Consider the following 21306-nt stretch of genomic DNA (forward strand, 5'->3'; position numbering starts at 1 on the left):
TTCAAACAGATGGAGAAAAAATGTAATACTTGGTGTGACAAGGATTCCGTACACTTTTTTTCACGTTTTAACATACAGTGAATGTATTTTGTAATAGGATTAGTTGCACAAAACTAAACCACAGAGAGAGCATGCAGGTAAAATGCTTTTAAATATTTCAAACCAACAAAAGGAATAACAAACGAATAATTCTCTAGCTTATAGCCGTAGCTCTACAGTAGCCGTTTTACACAATAAACCTAAGTTGTTTGGACAGTAGACATTGAATTTGTCCTTTGAAATAACTCATGTTTCGGTAAAAAGTCAAAACAGATGAAATAAATTATTGGATAGAGAGAATAGGAGAGAGAAAAAGAGATAAATAAAATGAAAGAGGGAGAGAGAGAGAAAACAAAAGAGAGAAAGAGTGGTATAAAAATAGAGCTAGAGACAGCAAGAGGGATATAAATAATGTTTGAATTAAAGTTACAGTATTGGCATGAAATCTTTACTTTATAACCTTTTAGCTCAACCTGAATAACGGAAAGCCGTGCACTTGCTAAATATTTTCGTAGACGAGAAGAATAATGCTGCACCTAATGATCAATTTTGCGGGATTATTTCCATCGCCTAAAAATATTGACACAAATGGAGACGCCTGGTGCCGCATGTTACCATGCACCAGGCGTCTCCATTAAAAATTTTACATGTGTTTTCCAATTATTTTTTTTTATATTCTTATTTCATATGCTTTAAGGTAGTTTGAAACAGAAGAACCAGCCTTATTTTTCTTCTATCAAATATGTCACTTCAATTAAACTTTAACTCCCTAGCAGCATGTACTATATCGAGATCAACGGGAAAAGTTACCCCCGAAAAAAAAAACCCATCCGTTTATCGTTCGCTGCTTGCCCAACATCAGCGAACACAGCAGCATTGGGAAGGATTCCATAAATGTTAACCACCCGAAGGCCACTCGTTAACGAGTGCGTTGTTGAACCGCTACTTGAAAAAGAAAACTTCAAAAACCTCCATACAGATCGTGCATGTTGCGTGGCCGGTTTCACTACTTCTCTCCCCGTTTCGATCGACCCTTGTCAACCGAATCAAGACAACATAATTTGTGTTTGTACGCCGTCTCGTGCCGTTTTCCCCGGCCCAACGATCGACCCTGCATAAACGTAAGCCTAAACGGTTCGCATGGCACTCGCTATCAGCATGCACACCGCAACATGTTCAAGCGTGACCTCGCTTCGGTTGTTTTTGTTTCCTTTCTCGCTTGTAGTTCGGTGTGGCAGTAGTGATGGTGGTGGAGGCCTCTTTTTTTTCTCGTGCTCTAAAATGATATACCACTCTGGTATGTTTCCCACCCATTGACCCTCTTCCAGGCTCGCTTACACTCCTTTCCTCGAGCATTATGGTTGGCTCAAACGTAAGTACGCTTACAAAACAACGCACGGCGTCCTGCGTCTTGCTACTGCCGCAACGTTAGGAAAAACAAGCATACACATCCACTACGCGACGAGACCATTTTACGTCATATCCTTCCTGTAGTACACATATTCAAAGACTCCCACGGTTTTCGGGAAAGGGAATTAACCTTATGAAAACTCCATCAATTCCCCAACGGCCTGCAACCGTGTCTCCCACAATGGAATAATGATGTAGATTAGGTTGATCGTCCGCAACGAGCTTGTACTCCACCCATTACATGGTGGAAATTTTTGTACGAAAACCATCCCAAAAGACAACAAACCTCGCTGGAGGACATGTTTCGGGAGTTGGTTCGGTGCTTGGCGTACATCGAGATGTAATTGAAAAAAGAATGAGATCGATGGGCTAACTTTGTTTAAAGTATTGCTCGTTAAATGTGTGGTATTGTGTGGTAGGAATTATGAAATATATTGCACTTGGACAACAAATAAATTAAAAACACATTTAATTGATTGATTATTAATTGTTAATCATTCTTTCTTGGATAGGAAGTTGTCATTTCTTGTGTCATTTGCATAAAGTGCTGCATAATACTGACACGCGCAGAGAAATAAATAAAGTAAATAAAATTGCATCATTTAATAATATAATATAAAAGCAACAAATGCGCTCCAATCCCCAGCAGCATTTTAGTTGAAACAAATAAACAAACAAATCCCAAATATTTTCCCTTGAAACGATGCTTGCATTCCAACAATTGGAAAGGCAATTCGTTAGCGAACCCTTTCAACTTAATATCAATAAATAATAACTAATTTTGCCTTCAACTGTTTCGTAGCCACTAAAACTACCCTCCCAGCGTCCGAGTCCCATTCTTTAGTTGTTTATTAATAGCTATACGCTAACTCATCGCCGGCACACACAACGATTTGGCCACTCGCTACACGGTAGAGTGGTCTGTTATGGGAAATTAATTCAAACGTTTCCTTTCCACGAGAACCTGAACCCTACCGTAGGCAAACCTTTTGTGCGATGAAACGCTACCACCGCGGTGAAGTTGATTCGTCGGGCAAAACGGGAAGGAAAAAGCTAGATTCCCTCGCATTATTGCTCAGCCCAAAGATAAACGAAACTAACAAAGTGGTTAGCGTAAGTTCCCGGACATACTGCACTGCTTTTCGTTGCCACTCGCCACTCTCCTTCCCTTTGCCGATGTCGAGCTTTCTTTACACGCCCTTGTGTTTTGCCTTAGCCTATGTCGAGTGGACCATATCACAAACCGGAACCTCAGCAGAATGTGTGGTTGAGGCGTGTGTGTGAGCGTGTGTGCCAAAAGTGGGCAGAAATGTGTTGAGTTGGACCCTTTAAACATGAAGGCCGACCCTTGGTGGCCACCTGCGTCTGTTGAATTCCCCGCAGACATTACGGCGAAGGACCGATGGAAAATTAGACGACGTACACCATATTACCACCGGAAAGCGAGGTGCTCATGAAAAGCTAATGCTTCTTTAGCACAGTGCTTTTGAGACAAACCAACGACACAAAAAAAAAACCACTGCACCCTCCTGTGCCGTCAGTGTCCTTGCCTAACAATATTCTACACAACCGTTCCCCGGACGCCCCCAACGTTGGTTGGGGCAGACTTTTCTACACCATTTTTTTCTTATGTTTAGCTGCGTGTCAACATGTTCAACGCAGGTGTCCCGTGCGTGTGTATGTGTACCAGCTGTGTCGCTTTGTAGGCAACTTCAGGTCAAAATGGCTCAGCTGACCTTTGAACCCGGTGGTTAATTTCCAACCCCATACATATACACCTACACATGCACGGATGGATTCTGTACAGCGTAATGAGTGTATATTTGCGTGTGTTTGTGGTTCAAGAAATGGGGTAAACTTGTTGGGGGCGATTTTTTTCTCGCACATTCACGCCATGATTTTACCTTTTAGTATTCGAGGATACACGGGGAGCAAAAGAACGAATAAATAACTGAAGATAATTGCGTCCTGATTAGAAAGCGCTTTTTTATTTTCCAGATGATGGATCGTTTAGCTTGGGCGAGATTAGATGCTTGAACAAATACAAACATGCGCAATATTTCTGTGTCAGCAAAAAAGGAAGGATTGTACAAAGGTGTCAAAAAAATATAATCATTAGCTACGACAAATCCCTAACACATGAGTTCATCACCTTTAATACACTACCATCGCACTAAGCTCTCCAATAATCCTGCTCATTCACACCCTTTTTTCCCACCCAGTGCGCGCTACTTCCAAGCTAATCGATAACATGATGATAATCTCTCCGCTTACCAGCTGGACACGTGTCACTGATTTGATGATTACGCGTGTGCGTATGTTTGGGGATGCGTAATCATGTAAACAACGCGACCGAACAAACCTCATAAATTATGCAACTTTAATTGTTTGTTCCAAATCAAACTGTGAACAAAGACATGATGGCGATGTTTGCTACCATACCAAACATTGTTATGATCTAAACTAACACTAAACAAAGGGAAAGTTAAAAAAAGATCTCTATTTCCTTACTTATGCAAGAAATGTTACAAAATCCGACAAATAGTCATCTCACTCTTTCCACACCCATTCTCTTCGACACATTCCTCTCACATACCCCAAAAGCAAGGTAAACATTCCTGAACTTCATTAACCTTCGGCCACATCCACCTCCACAGCAAACGGTATTGAGTTATTACCGGTGGGATTCTGGGAGCAGGTTCGGTAGAATCCCAGAAGTATCGCTTTATTCACGGTCTTACTAGAGGTGTTCATCAACAACAGGTAGGCGAAACAATTTCACCCAAACACACTCCTCCTCGCGTTGGAGGGATGGATTGAGAAAAGGAGCGGAAACACTCGAGGTTGAATCGAAAATTCAAGGCTATTTGCCCGTATGTCCATCATTTTGGTTCTTCCGGACCTACGCGAAATGGGTAGCAGACGATGAAAAGGGCTTGAGAGAGTTAAAGGCCTTCCTACTTCATGTAGGAAGTAGTGGCAAGATGATAGGAAAATGTTTAAAAAAATACCTTAAAGGAATTTCTAAGTGGAATAATAAGCAATGTACAGTACAAATATAAGGAGAAGAATGATTGTAAACAAACATAATCAAGTTTCCTAGGGTGTTTTAAATTAATTATGAAAATCAAATTTGTTTACTTGCTATTTAGTATGTCTTCAAAAAAATTACCAACGTTTGATAACCGTGTGAATAAATCACAGTAGAAAAAGAAATCCACCGACGTAATCAATATTATTTAATTACCCTCACATTAGCTCACATCCTTCGCGACTGACTAAACACTCGGAGGATGATTAGCGTCTAATTGGGTCAATTAACATATCATTCGCCACCGTCGCACGCTCGGTTTTGTATGCAGCTTTCTCATTGTGTAACTGTCTGACTCTTCTCGTTGTTTCTGTGGCTCATATAGTTTCATTCCATACTAGCCACAATCGAGAGCTTTAATTCCAAGGACGAAGTTACAAAATGTGAGAAAGAAAATCCAAGTCGCACAGATTTTTTACCTGGCTTGGCAATATTTCTAGTTGCATTTATCATCAAACAACATACGTTGTAGCTTTAAGCTAGGTTAAGGTAAGTAAAATGTCACAGCTAAATCAAACGTTACTTCTATTTGATTGTTTTGCTTTTCTAGTTTGCACCGTTTTGCACTCTAACTTCCCGTCCTTTGTGTAGTAATTTTAAATCCAGGGCAATGTGTCAAAGTACGAATCGTTGGTTCGCGTGGTTCCGCATTCCGCCTCGAAACCCAACTGTCAACGTGAATGTACTTAATCGAACTGAAGGTTCAAGTTCACCGTGCCGACCTGCTATGAAACATATCATGAAACATGAGCAAGAGAGAGATTGAGAGAGAACAGTTTCATGCTGAGAATGTTCTCATTTTAACGGAAAAACGGATAACGTTAAACTTTGGGAGAAAATCTCACCGGCAGTGAGCAAAAATAGTTTCATCGATTTTCTTTACCGAGAAAGTTCATTCTAACGAATTTTATAAAATGAACGGTTCATCCACTTCGTGGGATTCGAACTTGCTGCTTTATTTTCCTTGTCTTTTGTTGCTTTGATACAATTGACAGCGGTACGTCATTGCTGTCAAGCAGTGCATAAAGTTAGTTGCGTCGGTCTGATTTTTAAATCGAAAAAATGCCTAAACAGAAACTTTTTCCAAAGTGTCTACATTACAGCTTTCCATCTTTGATGACCACTTGCTGCATCTGTAAACAAACTCTTCGCCGAGTTTTTATAATTAAGAAATGTTTTCGTTCATTGTTTTAGGTACGCTTATTCCATTTACGTCTCCCTGTACTGTCATGCATTTCCCTGTACTGAGCGCACGATTCTTAGGCATAATGATGAGGTCACATTTATGCCTCCCAGGACTCACATTTCGTTCCTTAAATTCCTAGCTCACGCGCTCACGTACCACCGCACGCCACGTAAACCCTTTTCGTGAAGTTTCCTCAAAACATTCCGGAGCACTTTCCACCATTAAAACGGGCGCATCAGAAACGTGGCATCGCGTTCCATTGTAGAGTGTGGCTTTTGTTTCGTCGTTAGCTCGGTTCGAGAAATGGTAAAAGCGGATCACTAATTAACGCACCCCAGCTGCACACTATCCGCGTGATTACTGGAAGGCAAGGTGGGTTTGTAAGAACAACTGTGACAAAGCAAGAAGAAGGGTGCATGAGCTAAGCTGTCTGTTAGTTGTTGCGTTGAAGAGTTTCTATGTTTCTATAGTGTTTATAATATAAATTTCAATACGAAAATATAACGATAAATTGAGTACTTTCCAAGCGATAACGCAAGACACTGATGTGTTCGATCAGCTTGTTTAACTTATGCATAAATAATAGCTTGTCTTCGATATCATTTCCTGCGAGTTTCTTCGAAACTACCAAAAATTGCGCCTTGTGCTTCATCTTGATTGGGCCCGACGAGCCGAAATGTTGCCACAAAAAGAGGTTGTGACGATGTTCTGCCGTTGGTACTACGACCATACCTTCACGCAGTGACTAATCAACGAGACCCACAAACAACTGGAGCATGAAATTGCTTTTCGATGTTTTTCGGCAACATTACAGAGTATCTTACGCTCTCGGCAACTGTAGTGCAACCTCCGCCCAACCGTCCGATCTATCAGGCCAACAGGTAAAAAGCAAACGCACCGCCGAGTGGGTTGCACTTTCGCTTCAGAGGATTTATTTATTCAATTTTCTAATACTTCACCGTCGAGCTCCTTATCGCACGGCTCGGCACGGCTTCCAGCGATGGAAAGGATGCGAAAGGGCTTGTCTGCTTGGCATGGAGAGGTTTGTTGATTGTGCAGGTAGGCAGATCGTGTGGATTCCACCCAGGCGGAGTTGCATGGCAGACTTTGGACGTGATGTTCCGATGCCACAATGAACCTGCCGAGTGCACTATTTCGATGTTTAATGAGCGTTTAATGGAGTCTAGAGGGATTAATTTGCAATTACAACCTTGCCTGTGCAAGCGAATAATGTGTTGTTGTTCATCAAAAATAAACGAAAATTAATGAGCATATTTATCCCTCGTTTTACTAAGCTGATCGAAAGTTTCAGCATCACATAATCTCAAAATGGGGATTTTATTATAGTATATTGAATCTGTGGCAAACGACTCGGGTATTCTTTGGCAGTCCCAGAAAATCTATTCGTTTATCTGCTCTTTGTTCATTTTGTAAAAGTTTAAACTTTGTAGAGATTACAATTTGTACATATTTTCCAGCTGGTAACAAAATAAAATGCAAGGAGAAAATTCCTCCTTATTTGCATCAAATTTGTAATCAATATTTGTTACAAAATTGTTCCGAGGCAATCTTTGATAGTATCAAATCACTATCTTAGCTGTTGGATGTACGTGCTTAGAATAACGAACTCTTCGAAATTGCAACCTTCAGCACCGACCATGATTGCTTCCAATCCAACAGCCCAGAATGATGGTATAAAATGAAAACAACAAAACCATTCTTCCATCATGCATGCATCCGGTTGCAAATTGCAGAGGAATGCAGTGTGGCGACGATTTTAATCATTTTAAATTGCAAATTAAATCCGCGATAGTTTTCAGGAGGTCCAAAACCTTCTCTAATAATGTACAACAACAACAACAACATCCGCGATAGTGCAGCGAACGTGCTCGGGAAGACTTTTTTCTAATAGTATGCCATACATATGGGATAAATATACATATTATGAAATTGTTAAGCTTCTGTTTGCTATCAATATGGCCGCACTCGATACACACGATTATTGCCTAGCTCTAGCGCTTATCGAAATAAACAACAGCGTAATCCAGTTCCGAAAACTTCTACTACATTATTGGTTGCAAAACAATCCTTCCTAGAGTAAAACCAGATATGCACAATAAATTTAAATACTTCCTAAGAATTTTTCATCCCTGCACTCTCGTTCCTTCACTGTTGTGTTGCTCCGATTGAGTTAACAATTTTCTGCTGATTCCATTAATAATTTGCCGCTGAATTCTGGATTATGTTTTTCTGGCGTTTCAGATCGCGAGAGAGAGAGACAGAATTCTGCTTAAAAGTTCCGTCGGGGTTTTTTTTATTAACACAGCTGTGCGTTTTTTCAGTGAGAAAGTTTTATCACACCGCCATGCTCTAACAGTTCTGAAAAAAAAATAAACAGAGAGTAGCTGTTTAATGTCTCGAAGCTATTGGAATTATTGCATGTTTTGCTTACCAAGAATTTATTACATTGCACCATGGTTTGCGGAACTATTCTCTGGAGGCACACTGCTAGTTATTTCACTGTTATTTCACACTCTTAAACTAAAGCTGAAATAGACAAATTTACGATTCGAAATCAACAAACCACAACATCAACGAGCATTCATACTAATGAGATACAAACAAAAAGTTCTATTTTCGTGACCTTGCATTTTGCGCTATCAATATCCATACTACAACATTTTCTTTTGCATAAAAAATGAATCAACCGTTTGTTGTAAATTATACTACTGCTGGTTAAACGATCCACTGGCAAATCCACACACAAAAAATACCGAACTGTTTGGCCAAATAATTTACATTCTGATGGTAACCATCGAACCATCGGAACTTCGTCATCATCGAGGTAAACCGGACAAACTGGAACTGGATTGATACCACCTTGATGGCATCACGGTGGCCAACTGAATTTCATTTCCATATTTCCATTTGAAATGAGACTCGAACGACAAAACGGGTTTTAGGCAACGAATTTGGATGATTTTTCCAACCTGTTGGACGATCATTTAACATCATTCAAGTTTCTTGTTTTTTTGGTTGTGAAAATTAATTTATGCTCGAGGCGTATGACGTAAGACAAAGCTTTTAAGGATTTTATTTCATGTTAAAAAAGTGTACTGTTCCTTCCACTACAATTTGGAATCTCCCGAACAAATAAGAAGGACACCAGTGATTGTCGTTTTGCATTTGTAGTCATAATGTGGTAATTGTGAAATTCTGTAATAATCATAAGCTATTGTTGAAATGGGTGACTGTTTTCTTAAATTGTCTGAAAACCAACGGTAAGTTTCTTTGTTCCCGTTTTAATTCCACATGCTTCTGTGACATTTAATACTCCTCTTTGCAACAGCACCAAAACAAATCCAGTAGACAACAGAAAAATCACTTCACATTAGCCGTCTTACTCATCTTAATCGACTATCATCCGCAACACCTATGATTTACCGGATGCAACTATGTGTGTTCCGAGTAGGTAAAACACTGGACCAAGCACACACGACCTTCTTCCCATCGTTATCTATACCATATGCCAGGCACTTCCGGCACACCGGTTTCTAATCTTTTCACATCCCCGGTGACATGACCCGTAACGTGAGCATATGCGCCATTCCTATCGCCGCACGTTCCGATCAACCTCCGGGTGATGCGGGCATGTTTTATTATGTTTCCTACATCTATTTCCCTTCGCTTCCGGTTTTGTTGCCGCTGGTGAAGAAAACGGATGTTTTCCAATCAAAATTCCTCTTCAACTCATTTGTAGAATCTCTCTCTCAGGATGTTTGGTGAGCTGCTGCTGAACTTACCGTGACCGTGGAACGTGGGTGCCGATAAACGTCTAGACGGTAGCCATTAATAATTGAGTGGAAACCGGGTGACGAAGCAAAACGCCCGTCCCCGTCCCGAATGAATGTGGAATGTGACCTTTTCGAGTGAAAATGATCTGTGCTGTGGGGGGAGATTGCTCTTTTGATAATTTTTCTTGCGATAAGGATGTACCGGGTCGCTCGTTTCGATGTGGAAATTCAACCTGTACGTGCTCCAAAGGATCTCTCCTTTGTTTTAACTATTGCCCTTTTTCCAGGATGGACGAAATTGAACCACATGATTGAAACATTAAATCATCACATGAAAATCTGTAATTGAATCAATGGATTCTATTCAAATTAGCGGAGCATCATTCCACGCAAAGCTAAATTTTTCTTTCTGTGTCCTGTAAATTATTCGGAACAAAATTGTAGAACTCCGAACACAAAACCAAAACGCTCGGTTTTACGCCCCGGATGATGCTCTGCGCTTGAATTATACATGTCAGACTTCAGACTGCACGTGATCACATCAATCCTGGAGCTATATAAAAAGAGGGGATTCCTTTTTTTCTACAATTGCATGGAAGCCATCGTTTTATTTCGCAAAACGCTAAAAGCTGGAACAGCCCTGCAGGAGCGCAACCTTCCCATATTACGTCTGGTGCTGAGCGAGCTGCAAGCGCGTGGGAACCTAACGAAAAAAGACAACCTCACTAATCCTTCCAACGCACATAAAAGTCATCAAAATGAGGATGAAAGGTTTATTTCCAACCTTTGTGTGTGTTTATGAGTACCTTTGAGGGCACAGGGTGCCCTTTTTTGTCGTTCCGTTCTAATGACTGAAGACCACCAAACCGTGTGTATATTCAGTGCATCACGGTTCGCTCTGCCTATGAAGCAGACGCGTGCTTCATCAAAAGACCTACAACGGAAACCCGTTTGGAGAGTTTTCGCGCTCGTTATTTTTCCTTTACCGTCCGAAAATTTAGCTCATTTCAAGTTCCGGCGTTGGGGGTTTTGCTGGGTATTTTTCCCCCCCGGTCCAGCGATCCAGCTCGAGCTCTACCTCGTAAACGTTTAAGCCGAATTTCAGCAAGATCAAATGTTGAATCGGCATTAAAAGAAGCTTCCGCAACGGGATTGGATTAGGTGAATAGTGGCGTATTCTTCGTTTGAACTCTTTTATGCACGCTTGTTGTGTTTTCCCTTTTTTTCTGCCTCTCGTATCAGCGAACGTTCGAGTGGCTCGTATTATGCTTGCGCTTAACGGTCCAACAGACATCGAAGCGATTATGGTTTTGGAACCGGCTTGCGGAGAAAAAGGGAATAAGTGGATCTAAAACATCATTCATTTTGTAAATCTCTAAATGTTCTTTGTTGAATTGTTTGGCGTGGTTGAAAAAAAAAACGTGGTGTAAATGTTCGTATGCCGATGATCGTGTGGCATTTGCTGCCGCTTGCCTGAAGGAGTCATCTCGTTAGAATTAGCATACGTCATAAACAGTAATTAAACTGTCACCACGCTTAACGGCTTTGATCTCAGTAAGAACGTTTCATTTAGGCAAATATCATACGTCAAAGGGAACAGCTTGAAACAATAACTCCTGCTTCAAATGCAACCACGCACTACAGAATGTCGTAGAAAAACATTTTAAATATCGTCTGCTTTTAGCTTATTTTAATCCACCACTTTCCAATGGCATCCTTTACCGTACAGTTATTAAAGAGGAAGATCCTTGAAAAGCATATCTTCCACTTCTAATACCTTCTCTTTAGATGATTTAATTATGTTTTAATTAAACCGTGAAGGGATGTCATCATTCTTCATAAGCAGCACCGAAGACCACACTACGCAACCCGTCACACGTTTCGCAAAGACGGTGAACATTCGCTTCCCGAGCGGAACAAAAGACACGATCGCGAAATAGCTTCATCAGAAGGATCAACTCTCAACCATAACCACCTGCACATACCGTCCCATTAGAAATTTTGCTCCGATGGTATCCCAATTTGTCACACCATCGAACAGGTCGGTGACACACGGTGTCTCATCTCTTATATTGGCCAATTTTCCACACACCGGAAACAGGCGATGACGTCGTCTGGAGCTGGAGGATTTTCAATTTATGTTAATTTAATTTTCACCCTAATGGAGTTGATAGTGGCTTTAGTTTCCAGTGGTTTCTATCGCCGATTTTCTCGCTACGTACTGATGGAACTTCAACTCCATCGGAAGTCGTCCATACTCGTCCTTATTTTACAATCGTGTTAGCGTACTCTAGATAAAATGGTCGTTTAATAGTAACTAAAGTGGGTGAGTGTGTTTATATACTGAATATTAAAATTCGAACAATAGTATAGCAATCCTTCATAGCATTGGAGAAGTTAATCATTTAAAACAGGAAATTGTTGAACCTGTGAATGGTGGAACCTCAATGGTTTCAAAATAATTCATACAATCTTCATATCTCATGTAACGCAGACCATTACCTTAGTTATCTTTTAGAACTGTCATTTTCAAGCTGCACGGATATTCAGACCCTCGGTTAGTCGATACTCCACTGTATTTATCTCTGCCTGGCAAACCAGGATTATTTTTTTACCACGATTATTGTGTTTTAACATTCAATTAAGAGTAAAAAAATAATGTGCTGCCATCTGATTGAATATTTGCGAACTGTATTGAAGTTTTGAGCAGTAGCAGATGTTCCCTTTGAAATGCCTATCGGATATACACCAACCCAGTTCAACTCATCATCCTCTCCAATAAATTAGTCATTAACTACTCAAATGATTACTTTATGTACTACTTTTATCATCAAAAGCGTTTCCATTTCATTTCGTACACTAAATCTATCGATGCTAATCCTAAGCCCAAAGCCCCACAACAGGGCTTTTGTTCAAACGAAATAGTTTTAATGTAAATTTATTACTATTCCACACTGATTTCAGTTTCACCGGGCTCCTCCAAATCGCTCGTGGAATTAAGCTTCCCAAATCACTGCAAGCACCATTTACAACCGTTCCACAAAATGGATCGTGTCAATTCCCGTAATAATAGCTACACTAGTTGTACGGGTTGAAGAATTTTATAAAGCCACTTACCTACGGGCGTCAAGCGTCGCTCTCCCGCGCCAACCGCCATCGCTAACCGGTCGCTTCATTCCATCCGAAAACACGCACAAACTAATTCCCAACCGAGCGGCAGCAGTTTTACCAAACCACTGAAATTTTACCAGCTTCATTCCGAAATACGTAGAATTTAGTACACGGAAACTCAGCTTCCTTCCAGGAGCTGGGAGAAAATCACTCACACACACACACTTTTTTGGTTTGTTTCGAGGAAAAATGCTTCATCCACAGTTAGGAGAGCTTCACAGGCAGACGCAACAAATGGTACAGTGTAGAAATGTCCGCTTCTGACGCTTATAATCCTTTTTGCTTTCTCTCTCATCCTCACCCATTGCTACCAAATTAACCAACAAAAAAAAGAGTAAAACTTCTCCTGGAAAGCTGGCATGGTTTAATGTTTCCTTTATCGCCGCTTCGCTTTGTGATGGTGGTGGTGGTTCACGGTATGTGTGTCATTTTTCACACAGCTTGCGTAATTAAATTTTCACCCAACTCAAAGCTCGACCGGCTCAAAGCGGTACCGGGGCGCGAAGTTCGCTGAAAATGGTGGCTACTTTTTCGACTCGCTGCGTCGCTTTACTTAGACAGTGGGGGTGAACCGGAATATCCTCGGGCTCTGTAGCGAACCGTCAGGTAAAGCAGTGGTTTCCGGATACCAAGATCCGAACGGCGCTGTAATAAAATGGTTGATAGCGAGGGCTACTGTTTCGCCAAAAAAACCGTGTGACCATGACCGTTGTCGTGATTTTTCTCCGCACTGAGCTAATTTTCACCACCGGGAGGGGAGTTTTTGAATGCAAATCATTAGCGATTATTCAGGTAACACTTTCATTATGGTATGATAATTTGGAAAACTTAATTCAATTAAAAGAAAACTTAATTCCATTTTAAAGGGGAGTGGCATTTGTGGAAGGCTTAGCAGCAGACAGGCAGAATCTACTCTTTTTTTCATTTCGTTGGAACTCATTGTAATTGTGGGAGGACAGAGAGTAGAGCGCAAGAGATATGATATCATTCCACTTAAATTCGCTTCACAATTAACCGCTTCGGAGCACATCACCTTCAATAGCAACGTCAACATCATTTAATGTGAAGCTTATTGATGTCCGCACCTGTTGAGTGTTCTCCTGAGGGATAATTACAGTTTATGGTAGACGAGTAGCGTTTCATCCCCGAATTGAAATCGATATTATCAATAAGATATCCACCTTGTGAGCATTGATCAAATTCCCCCACAGTGTGGTGGGAAATAGGAAAAGAATTGGTGAATTTTTGTGGAACTATGTTACTCGTAAATCTTGATGAAAGATCTACACTTCATAAGTTTCACCAACACCCACGCCAACACCGCTCCATCCCTCTTGCTTTCTCCACACGCCACACACCCGTTTATTTTGAAACTTTTTCAATTAATTTCCGCACCGTACCGTTCGACAGGATTATCGGCTTTTGAAGTTTAACAGGTGTCCAACAATGCCACAAATGTCACACCAGCAGTGTAAAGTTTCCTCATGGTTACATCCCGCAAACTCTGCACCCGACCCCGCCCGAAAACTCCCACGCAACGGGTCGGGTTGTGCGAACCGTTACTACACACTGGCTGGCGAACGCTGTACCTAATCGGTTACTTCACCAGCATTACACAGCCGTGTTGCAGTACGGTTTGAAGAAAAGGGTCGTTAAATTGTTTACCTAGCCACAAAGTGCGTTTTATGAGCGACGGTTGGCTTTGTCAACCAACTTTCCAGCCGCTGGTGAACGATGATGATGATGATGTGTTAGCGCTAAGGCAATATTTTTTTCAAGGAAGGAGAGGGGAGAGTTGTGCAAATTGTGGCGGAGTGGAGTTATTCTTGGCATGGAGCCGTGGTTTGACTTATTTTGTTCGCGCCTGAGTGAGTCTGAAAGGAGGGAATTTACAAGTGGGAGTATTAGATGTATATCATTATTTATATCCGTGAGATACTTTAAGAACTTTCAGTATTTCAAGTAACCTTGGATTCGATTAACAGATTCTGCGTACAAATAAAGCTATTAAAATCTCACACTGAAATGATATAGGGATTTTTTATTCGAAATAATAAATTACCCATTTCGTATGAAAACTTATTGCACCTTGTTACAGCTCACGTAAATGTCATTATTGCATGCAAATGTTTTACGATACAACAAGACAAACAACGAGAACAAAACACTTGTTTCATAACATGAAAAAAACAATTCTACTGTCTGCTCCACTGTCCCTACGCCAGTGGATGCCAGAAATTAATATTCCAAACACTTTCTCACATGGATGGATCCTTCTCGTGATTTGTTCCGGGGTAACCGAGCTGTGTTGGTAATTGTGCTGGCTACCAGTGTACGTGGGTGTATTGTTGATTCTGTACCATAATTGTGCCCGTTCCGTAGCATCCGACAACTCAATTGTACATCCTTAGTTTGACCATGTAACACAGACCGGAAGAAAGAAGAAAGGCTGACTGTTGAATGTTTCTTTAATGTTGATATTGTTTTAGTCGTTTGAGCGAATGCAGTACGACGTATATTACTTGCACACAGCGGCGGATCAAACGGTATGCGGAGTAGGCGATCTCCTTGGGCCTCGGCGTGTTGGGGGCTTAAAAAAATTTGTGCCGATTGTGAGATTTTAGGAAATTTAACAGCAGAGTTTATAGCAAAAAATTTATCAAAAATATCTTCCTTGGTTATATAAAACATTTGTTTCTGTGATAAATTAAATGCAGAGCAGAATATCGACTTTGTGACTTTAAAGTCTAAACGAAATAGCACCAGGATTTTCGAATGTATAGTACCAGGAGAGCATCCACGGAAGCGATAGCACCTAGTACAGCAATTTTGCTCGAAAACCGCCTAAAGGTATGCAATGTTTAAACACTAACTTTCCATACAAACCAGCTGTTTTTAGATTTCCGATACCAGGAGAGCAGGGTTTTCAAGAGGTGACAACTGGTACCAGCCGAGTACCAGGATGTTGCATGCCAGATGTTGCACAACATGTGTTGTGCAACATATGTTGCATGTCAGATCTTGTGCAACATATGTTGCGCAACATGTGTTGTGCAACATGTGTCGTGCAACATCCTGGTACTCGGCTGGTACCAGGTGTTACCTCTTGAAAAACATGCTCTCCTGGTAAAGGAAATCTGAAAACAGCTGGTTTGTATGAAAAGTTAGTGTTTAAAAATTGCATACCTTTAGGCGGGAAAAATTACCACGAGCTACCTCTTCCGTGGATGCTCTCCTGGTACTATACATTCGGAAACTGGTAGTTTTCGAAGAAATTTTTCACGACCAACGGGAAAGTTATTGTTTAAACATTGCATACCTTTAGGCGGTTTGCGAGCAAAATTGCTGTACTAGGTGCTACCTTTTCCGTGGATGCTTTCCTGGTATCGGGAATCTGAAAACAGCTGGTTTTGTATGGAATTTCGTACCAGTCGACGGAAAGTTTGAGCGAAATGAAGGATGCTCTCCGTTTCATCCATCTTCCTTAAACTAGTGAACGCTCTCACGGGTTTGATAGTATGCAATGCAATAGTGATGGGCAAATTTATTCCACCTCTTGAAAAACATGCTCTCCTGGTATCGGAAATCTGAAAACAATTGTGTGCGCGGCAACGCTATAGTGGTTTTCACAGTTGACCAGCTGATTTGGTCATTGGACAAAGTTGTCAGCATTTTGTCAACTCTCGTAGCCCTGCACCTAATGGATCAAAGAATGCTATAAAAAGTGATGCTACGGATTACGGATACGGATTAAGTCGCCTAGCTGAAGTTTTCTGTTCGATTTGAAGGTTAATACGCTCCTCTCGTCCACATACTTCCTTCGAACTCTTGTAACCACCAAATGTGTAGAGCATAGGAAATATTAGTATGACCATTCGCTCAGACGTCAGTATGCTTAGCATACAAATGCCACCCACAGGATAGCAAGCGTCTTCTAATGTCATTATTCTCATACCACACGCATTGTTCTATCTCCTTTATCCTTCGTAGATTCAATGTACCATAAACGACATTGGCAAATTAAACTTCTCAGCGGTTTCGTTGACAAAATAACAATTAAAAATTTGCGATCTAGCGTGCTGAACATCAAGCTTAAGATGATTTCGCACTCCTGCTAGCGTTCTAAACACCGAACGATTATAAACAATTATCCAACAGCTCGTCACGCGTGGTACCACGTTTCGAGCGGAGAAAGTATTGTGGCAATTTAAAACTTTGCTCCATTATCAGCCATTTTGATCGACCGAATTTTTCCTCGTGCTGTCGGCCGCTTGGTGTGTGTGTGTGTGTGTGTGTGTGTGTGTGTGTGTGTGTGTGTGTGTGTGTGGGGGGGGGGGGGGGGGGGATGGGGCATTTTAGTCACAACGGACAAGTCAACTTTTCCGTAACGATTAGCGCTGAACGCGAATGAATGTCGGTTTGTTATTGTCAATCCACCCGTTTAAGCTCCATTAACGCGCCTTTCTGAATGAATGGACCAAATGGTAGAAAAAAGGAAAAGCCTTCATGGGTAGTTAGGAACAATCTATGGGAATTAGAAGTGCTTTTAGGAAAGTTTTCTGTTAAATTACGTGGAGCTGGGAAAGCCTCCATCGTGGACAAATTGGCTTTGATGAGTCACTGGCCATTCATTGTTTTTACATGATGCAATGCACCTTATGAAAATTTTAGATAAACTTTCAATTATTACAATTATTGCTGTTTTGTTTTTCAGCTTACACAGTTTACAAGAACAGAGGGAAAAAGCAATAAAATGGCGTTCATTACAAAATAATAAACCCGCTCGTATTCTGCTTTATAGCATAGTTTGCTATAAAGCTCAAAGCTTTATTGCGATGACATTCGTAAGGTTAAATTAAAAGTAAAATATTGGTTTAAATCATAATTTAGTTACTTTTACTTTAGTTTGAATTTATTTGCATCATTTTTTATTTATTTTCAATGTCTTTACATTTTTGAACAATTGTAAGATGATTATTCTTGCTACAAAATTGCACTGTCTACCGCATTTATACAAGAGTACACATTTCTCAATTCTTCATAATTCTGCAAAATGAGAAAAAGTTACATAAATTACCTGTACCTATATGGTTGTATAACTCTTTTACTTACTATTATATGGGTGCTTGGAATCATACTGTATAATTTGTGGCACAGTTCAGCGAAGCTTGGTCTCACTACAGGGTCTTGCTTCCAGCAGCTCCTCATGATCTGGTATACCTCATCACTCGCATACTCCGGTTGGGGTAATCTAGTTTCGCACTCTAAACTACCCTGTAAACTTTCATGCGGTATTGTACCCCAGCAAGGATCACACCCCAATGCAAACAACTCCCACAGTAGTACAGCGTACGACCATACGTCAGAGCTACTAGTAAACGGACCACTTTGAAGACATTCCGGAGCCATGCGCTCTAGCGATAGAACGTTCGTTTGGGTGAGTTTGCTAATGGAGCGCATTCGGCGAGGTACTGCAAAGTTACTGAGCTTCACAATATTACACTCACCGAGCAGTACATTGCGAGCGGACAGGTTCCCATACACCAACCCACGGGATACGAGAAATTGTAAAGCGCATGCGATTTGATACGACCAGTTCAGCAGATCCAACTTGTTAAAGCTGCGTCTTGCAGTAAACGAGCTTGAAAAATCAGCGTTACTGACAACAAGGGTAAATATGTTAGTGGTACATGTAATGTTCTATGGCGCAACCTTACCCAGAATCATAGACCAACAGCTCACTGCTACTATCGTCCCGAAATGCGTACCGGTTCTGCACTAAAAAATCTTTCAGATTGCCAAATCGACAGTATTCCGTTATTATGTAAAGCTCTCCTAATAAACCAATATCACAAAAATAAATTGCTTTCCACGCGGTACCAACTAATTATTGCTTACCATGCTCCATATTTTCCCTAACGATGCCCAGTAAATTTAGGATGTTTACATGATGTCCCACATGTAAGTACGTCTCGAGTTCCGTCCGTAGTGCTTGCTGATTGTATTGCCCAACGGCTTCCTTTGCTATTGCTTGAATCTCCATCGTGGGATCACCGGCAACTCCCGACACGATTGCTTTCCAGTACACACCATACTCACCCTGTTCTAGCTTCTCAACAAGTTGTACCTTTTGTCGTTGGAATTGATGTACTTTTGCTAGAACATCTTCTGGGTTTACGTGTGGATCACCTTCGACACTATTTTTTCCTGAAGACTTTTTATGAACACACGTGATGCAAGTAACAATCAGCAGGACGAGAAATATCGTTGCGAGCGCTAGAATCAGCATGATGAAGTATGTTTTAATTTCGTTGTCAATGTTTTGTTGTACCTGAAGTAGCGTTTCAGTGGTTTTGATTCCTGGACTCGATGAAACCTCACATATAAGAATACCAGGTAAGTTGGGCAGCATATTTCGCCAATTCTTGCCTTGCGAGCGTTTTTCAGCGATGTTATTATTATCCTACAAATAGTTTACTCATTAGCGCACTGTATTTAAACTGCATTCAATTGCTTTTTTCTTACAACCTCCAGCCTCAGCTTCACATTTCTAGAGCGGCAATCGTTCCACCGCAGTGATTCACATGGGATGAAAAAGAGATTGAATTTCGGATTTGGAAGTCCTACGTTTTCACACAGTAATTGGAGGAGGTTCATGCCGAGCCTCGGCTTCCCTTACACCGGTTATAATCATGAACGAAGAGAAAGAACCGCACTGAAATTATCATTTACACCTTCGAACTCGCATCGCAACAATCGCTTGCTAATAAGAACAATTCGAGAATTGAGAATACAAACTGAAATGCTTCGACACTGGCGCAATGCAACCATCAATTCCAAGCCCTATTATTTCGTTACGATAAGCCACAAAACAGACGGAACTACTGCAAGCAGCAGAGAAATAAGGTATGATCGTTCCAACACAATGCCCTCAAAAGTCTACTTACCATTACTTACTCATTATCGCAAATTTTTCACACTCCAATTAAACGCCGCTTTCGGATTGCTCACCGCATTCAGGCACACAAACACCAGAATATCTGCTTTGTCTTGCTTATTTTCTTCGCTCTTTTTTGCAAAAATTAGTCATACATCGAACATTAATGTGTTGCTTTATAATAATTCTATCGCTACAACCGGTCTGGCAGCGGTATGTTAGATGTGTATGATTTATTTCATCTTGCTATTGCAACCAGACATTGCAGTGTTGGCTTCTCATCACTGGAGTAAAAGCACCAAAAGGCATTACGGTTCCGGACAACAGTGTTAAAAGAGGGGTTGTTTGCATTCGCTTGTGCAACGTAGGCTGCGGGCGGTTTTGGGCAGTTACAGAAGCTTAAGGTCACTCGGTAGTAACTTAAATCACCAGCTGATTGCGGTACCGAGGAGGTTCGGGAAAATCGCCCAAATATTCCGAGTGCTTGATGCCAAAGCTGTAGGCCGGAACGTGCCCGAGGTTAATCTGTAGCGCATGATTGTGAACGTGAACGAGGCAAAGATGATTATGGCATCCCCATCCCCGGGAATCGGCGCCGATGAGCGAACGAAGATGACAAACAGAACCACGAGAGATACAAATACGGAACAGAAAGATACAATTATAATTAAATGATTCATACATGCTCCAAAGTTAGCTATTTTCACGTCCAGAAGCAAGGTTTCAAACGATTCACATATTTGGGAGCCTTCTGTGCCAGATAGTTGGAGTGCCGAATGGAAAAGGAATAGGCAGGAACTCTTTGCAACAGACTCAAACCCTAGTTTAAACAAAATCAACAAAAAATGATTTTTAAATATAAAATGTGTGAATGATAATACAGTGTACATCACAACACAAAACGCAAAACAATCCCCATACGTAATGGACGCAAATGAGGAGGAAAGCACACAGTCATAAATAAACGACACAACCGATGCGCAATGTTGGCTTTTTACCTTTTCCGGATAGTGTGCGGCCGGTCCGGGCTTGAGTGCTTCGTCCGTCGGTCGTCGGAAGCGGGTTGCCATCGAGAACATCGGGGCCCGTCTTACCAGCGGATCGATCTTCGCATCGTAGTGACCGGGACCGGGGAACCCAATGCACTCAGGAAGAGTTTGCTTCTGTCGGCCGGTGATTGTGTAGGCTGGCGCCGAACGGATCGGCCCTTCCTTGCTCGAACCGAGCACGTTCGGGATGTGGTATTCGTTTGGTGCTGGTAACGTTCGTTCAGACATATATCGGAACAGGAGTACAGAGAAATCGGAACGGGAATAAAAAGAACAGTCACGTAAATGCATTATGGGTCCCAGGAATCGAATCCTGGGACATCGTCGAAAGACCCCTGGAGAGGAGTGGATTTCCCTCCACACAATAAGCCAATAGGGTGGTATTGAGAACTAGACCAACACGGGAAGATGCAGGTGCCAATACCACGATGCACGTAATCACAATCGGGTAGCAGAAAGCGATTAGGAACAAACGAAAGCACAGTACAAACTACAACAAGGCAATATAGGGCACTTTGCCTTCAAAACGCTATCAACGTAAACTACTAACTAATGCAAGACAAACAAGACTACTGTAACAGGAGTTCGTGCGTCCTTGGTGGACATATCCGGATGACAAACGTCGCAAT

General features: G+C 41.3%; 2 protein-coding genes across 2 annotated transcripts; both read right to left on the minus strand.

Annotated features, from left to right (window-relative positions):
• Positions 1–17674: 17674 nt before the first annotated feature.
• On the minus strand, positions 17675–19103 carry LOC128305837 (platelet-derived growth factor receptor beta-like). The gene is made up of 4 exons (XM_053043455.1): positions 18590–19103; positions 18409–18526; positions 17804–18350; positions 17675–17737 (listed from the first exon to the last, which is right to left on the minus strand). Exons 1-4 carry the CDS (start codon positions 19101–19103, stop codon positions 17675–17677), a joined length of 1242 nt encoding a protein of 413 aa, XP_052899415.1.
• Positions 19104–19739: 636 nt separating this feature from the next.
• Positions 19740–21302, minus strand: LOC128301406 (outer dense fiber protein 3-like). The gene is made up of 2 exons (XM_053037856.1): positions 20627–21302; positions 19740–20153 (listed from the first exon to the last, which is right to left on the minus strand). Exons 1-2 carry the CDS (start codon positions 20966–20968, stop codon positions 20049–20051), a joined length of 447 nt encoding a protein of 148 aa, XP_052893816.1. The 5' UTR covers positions 20969–21302; the 3' UTR covers positions 19740–20048.
• Between the last annotated feature and the right edge of the window lie 4 nt (positions 21303–21306).

This window comes from Anopheles moucheti, chromosome 3 (assembly GCF_943734755.1).
Source record: "Anopheles moucheti chromosome 3, idAnoMoucSN_F20_07, whole genome shotgun sequence".
Classification (NCBI taxonomy): domain Eukaryota; kingdom Metazoa; phylum Arthropoda; class Insecta; order Diptera; family Culicidae; genus Anopheles; species Anopheles moucheti.

Coding starts and splice junctions, on each gene's coding strand:
- LOC128301406 (XM_053037856.1), bottom strand. CDS start 20,968: ATGCATTTACGTGACTGTTCTTTTTATTCCCGTTCCGATTTCTCTGTA. Junction 20,154..20,626: donor CCGCACACTATCCGGAAAAG/GTAAAAAGCCAA, acceptor CATGCGCTACAG/ATTAACCTCGGGCACGTTCC.
- LOC128305837 (XM_053043455.1), bottom strand. CDS start 19,103: ATGCTGCCCAACTTACCTGGTATTCTTATATGTGAGGTTTCATCGAGT. Junction 18,351..18,408: donor CTGTTGGTCTATGATTCTGG/GTAAGGTTGCGC, acceptor CCTTGTTGTCAG/TAACGCTGATTTTTCAAGCT. Junction 17,738..17,803: donor TTCCAAGCACCCATATAATA/GTAAGTAAAAGA, acceptor CTCATTTTGCAG/AATTATGAAGAATTGAGAAA.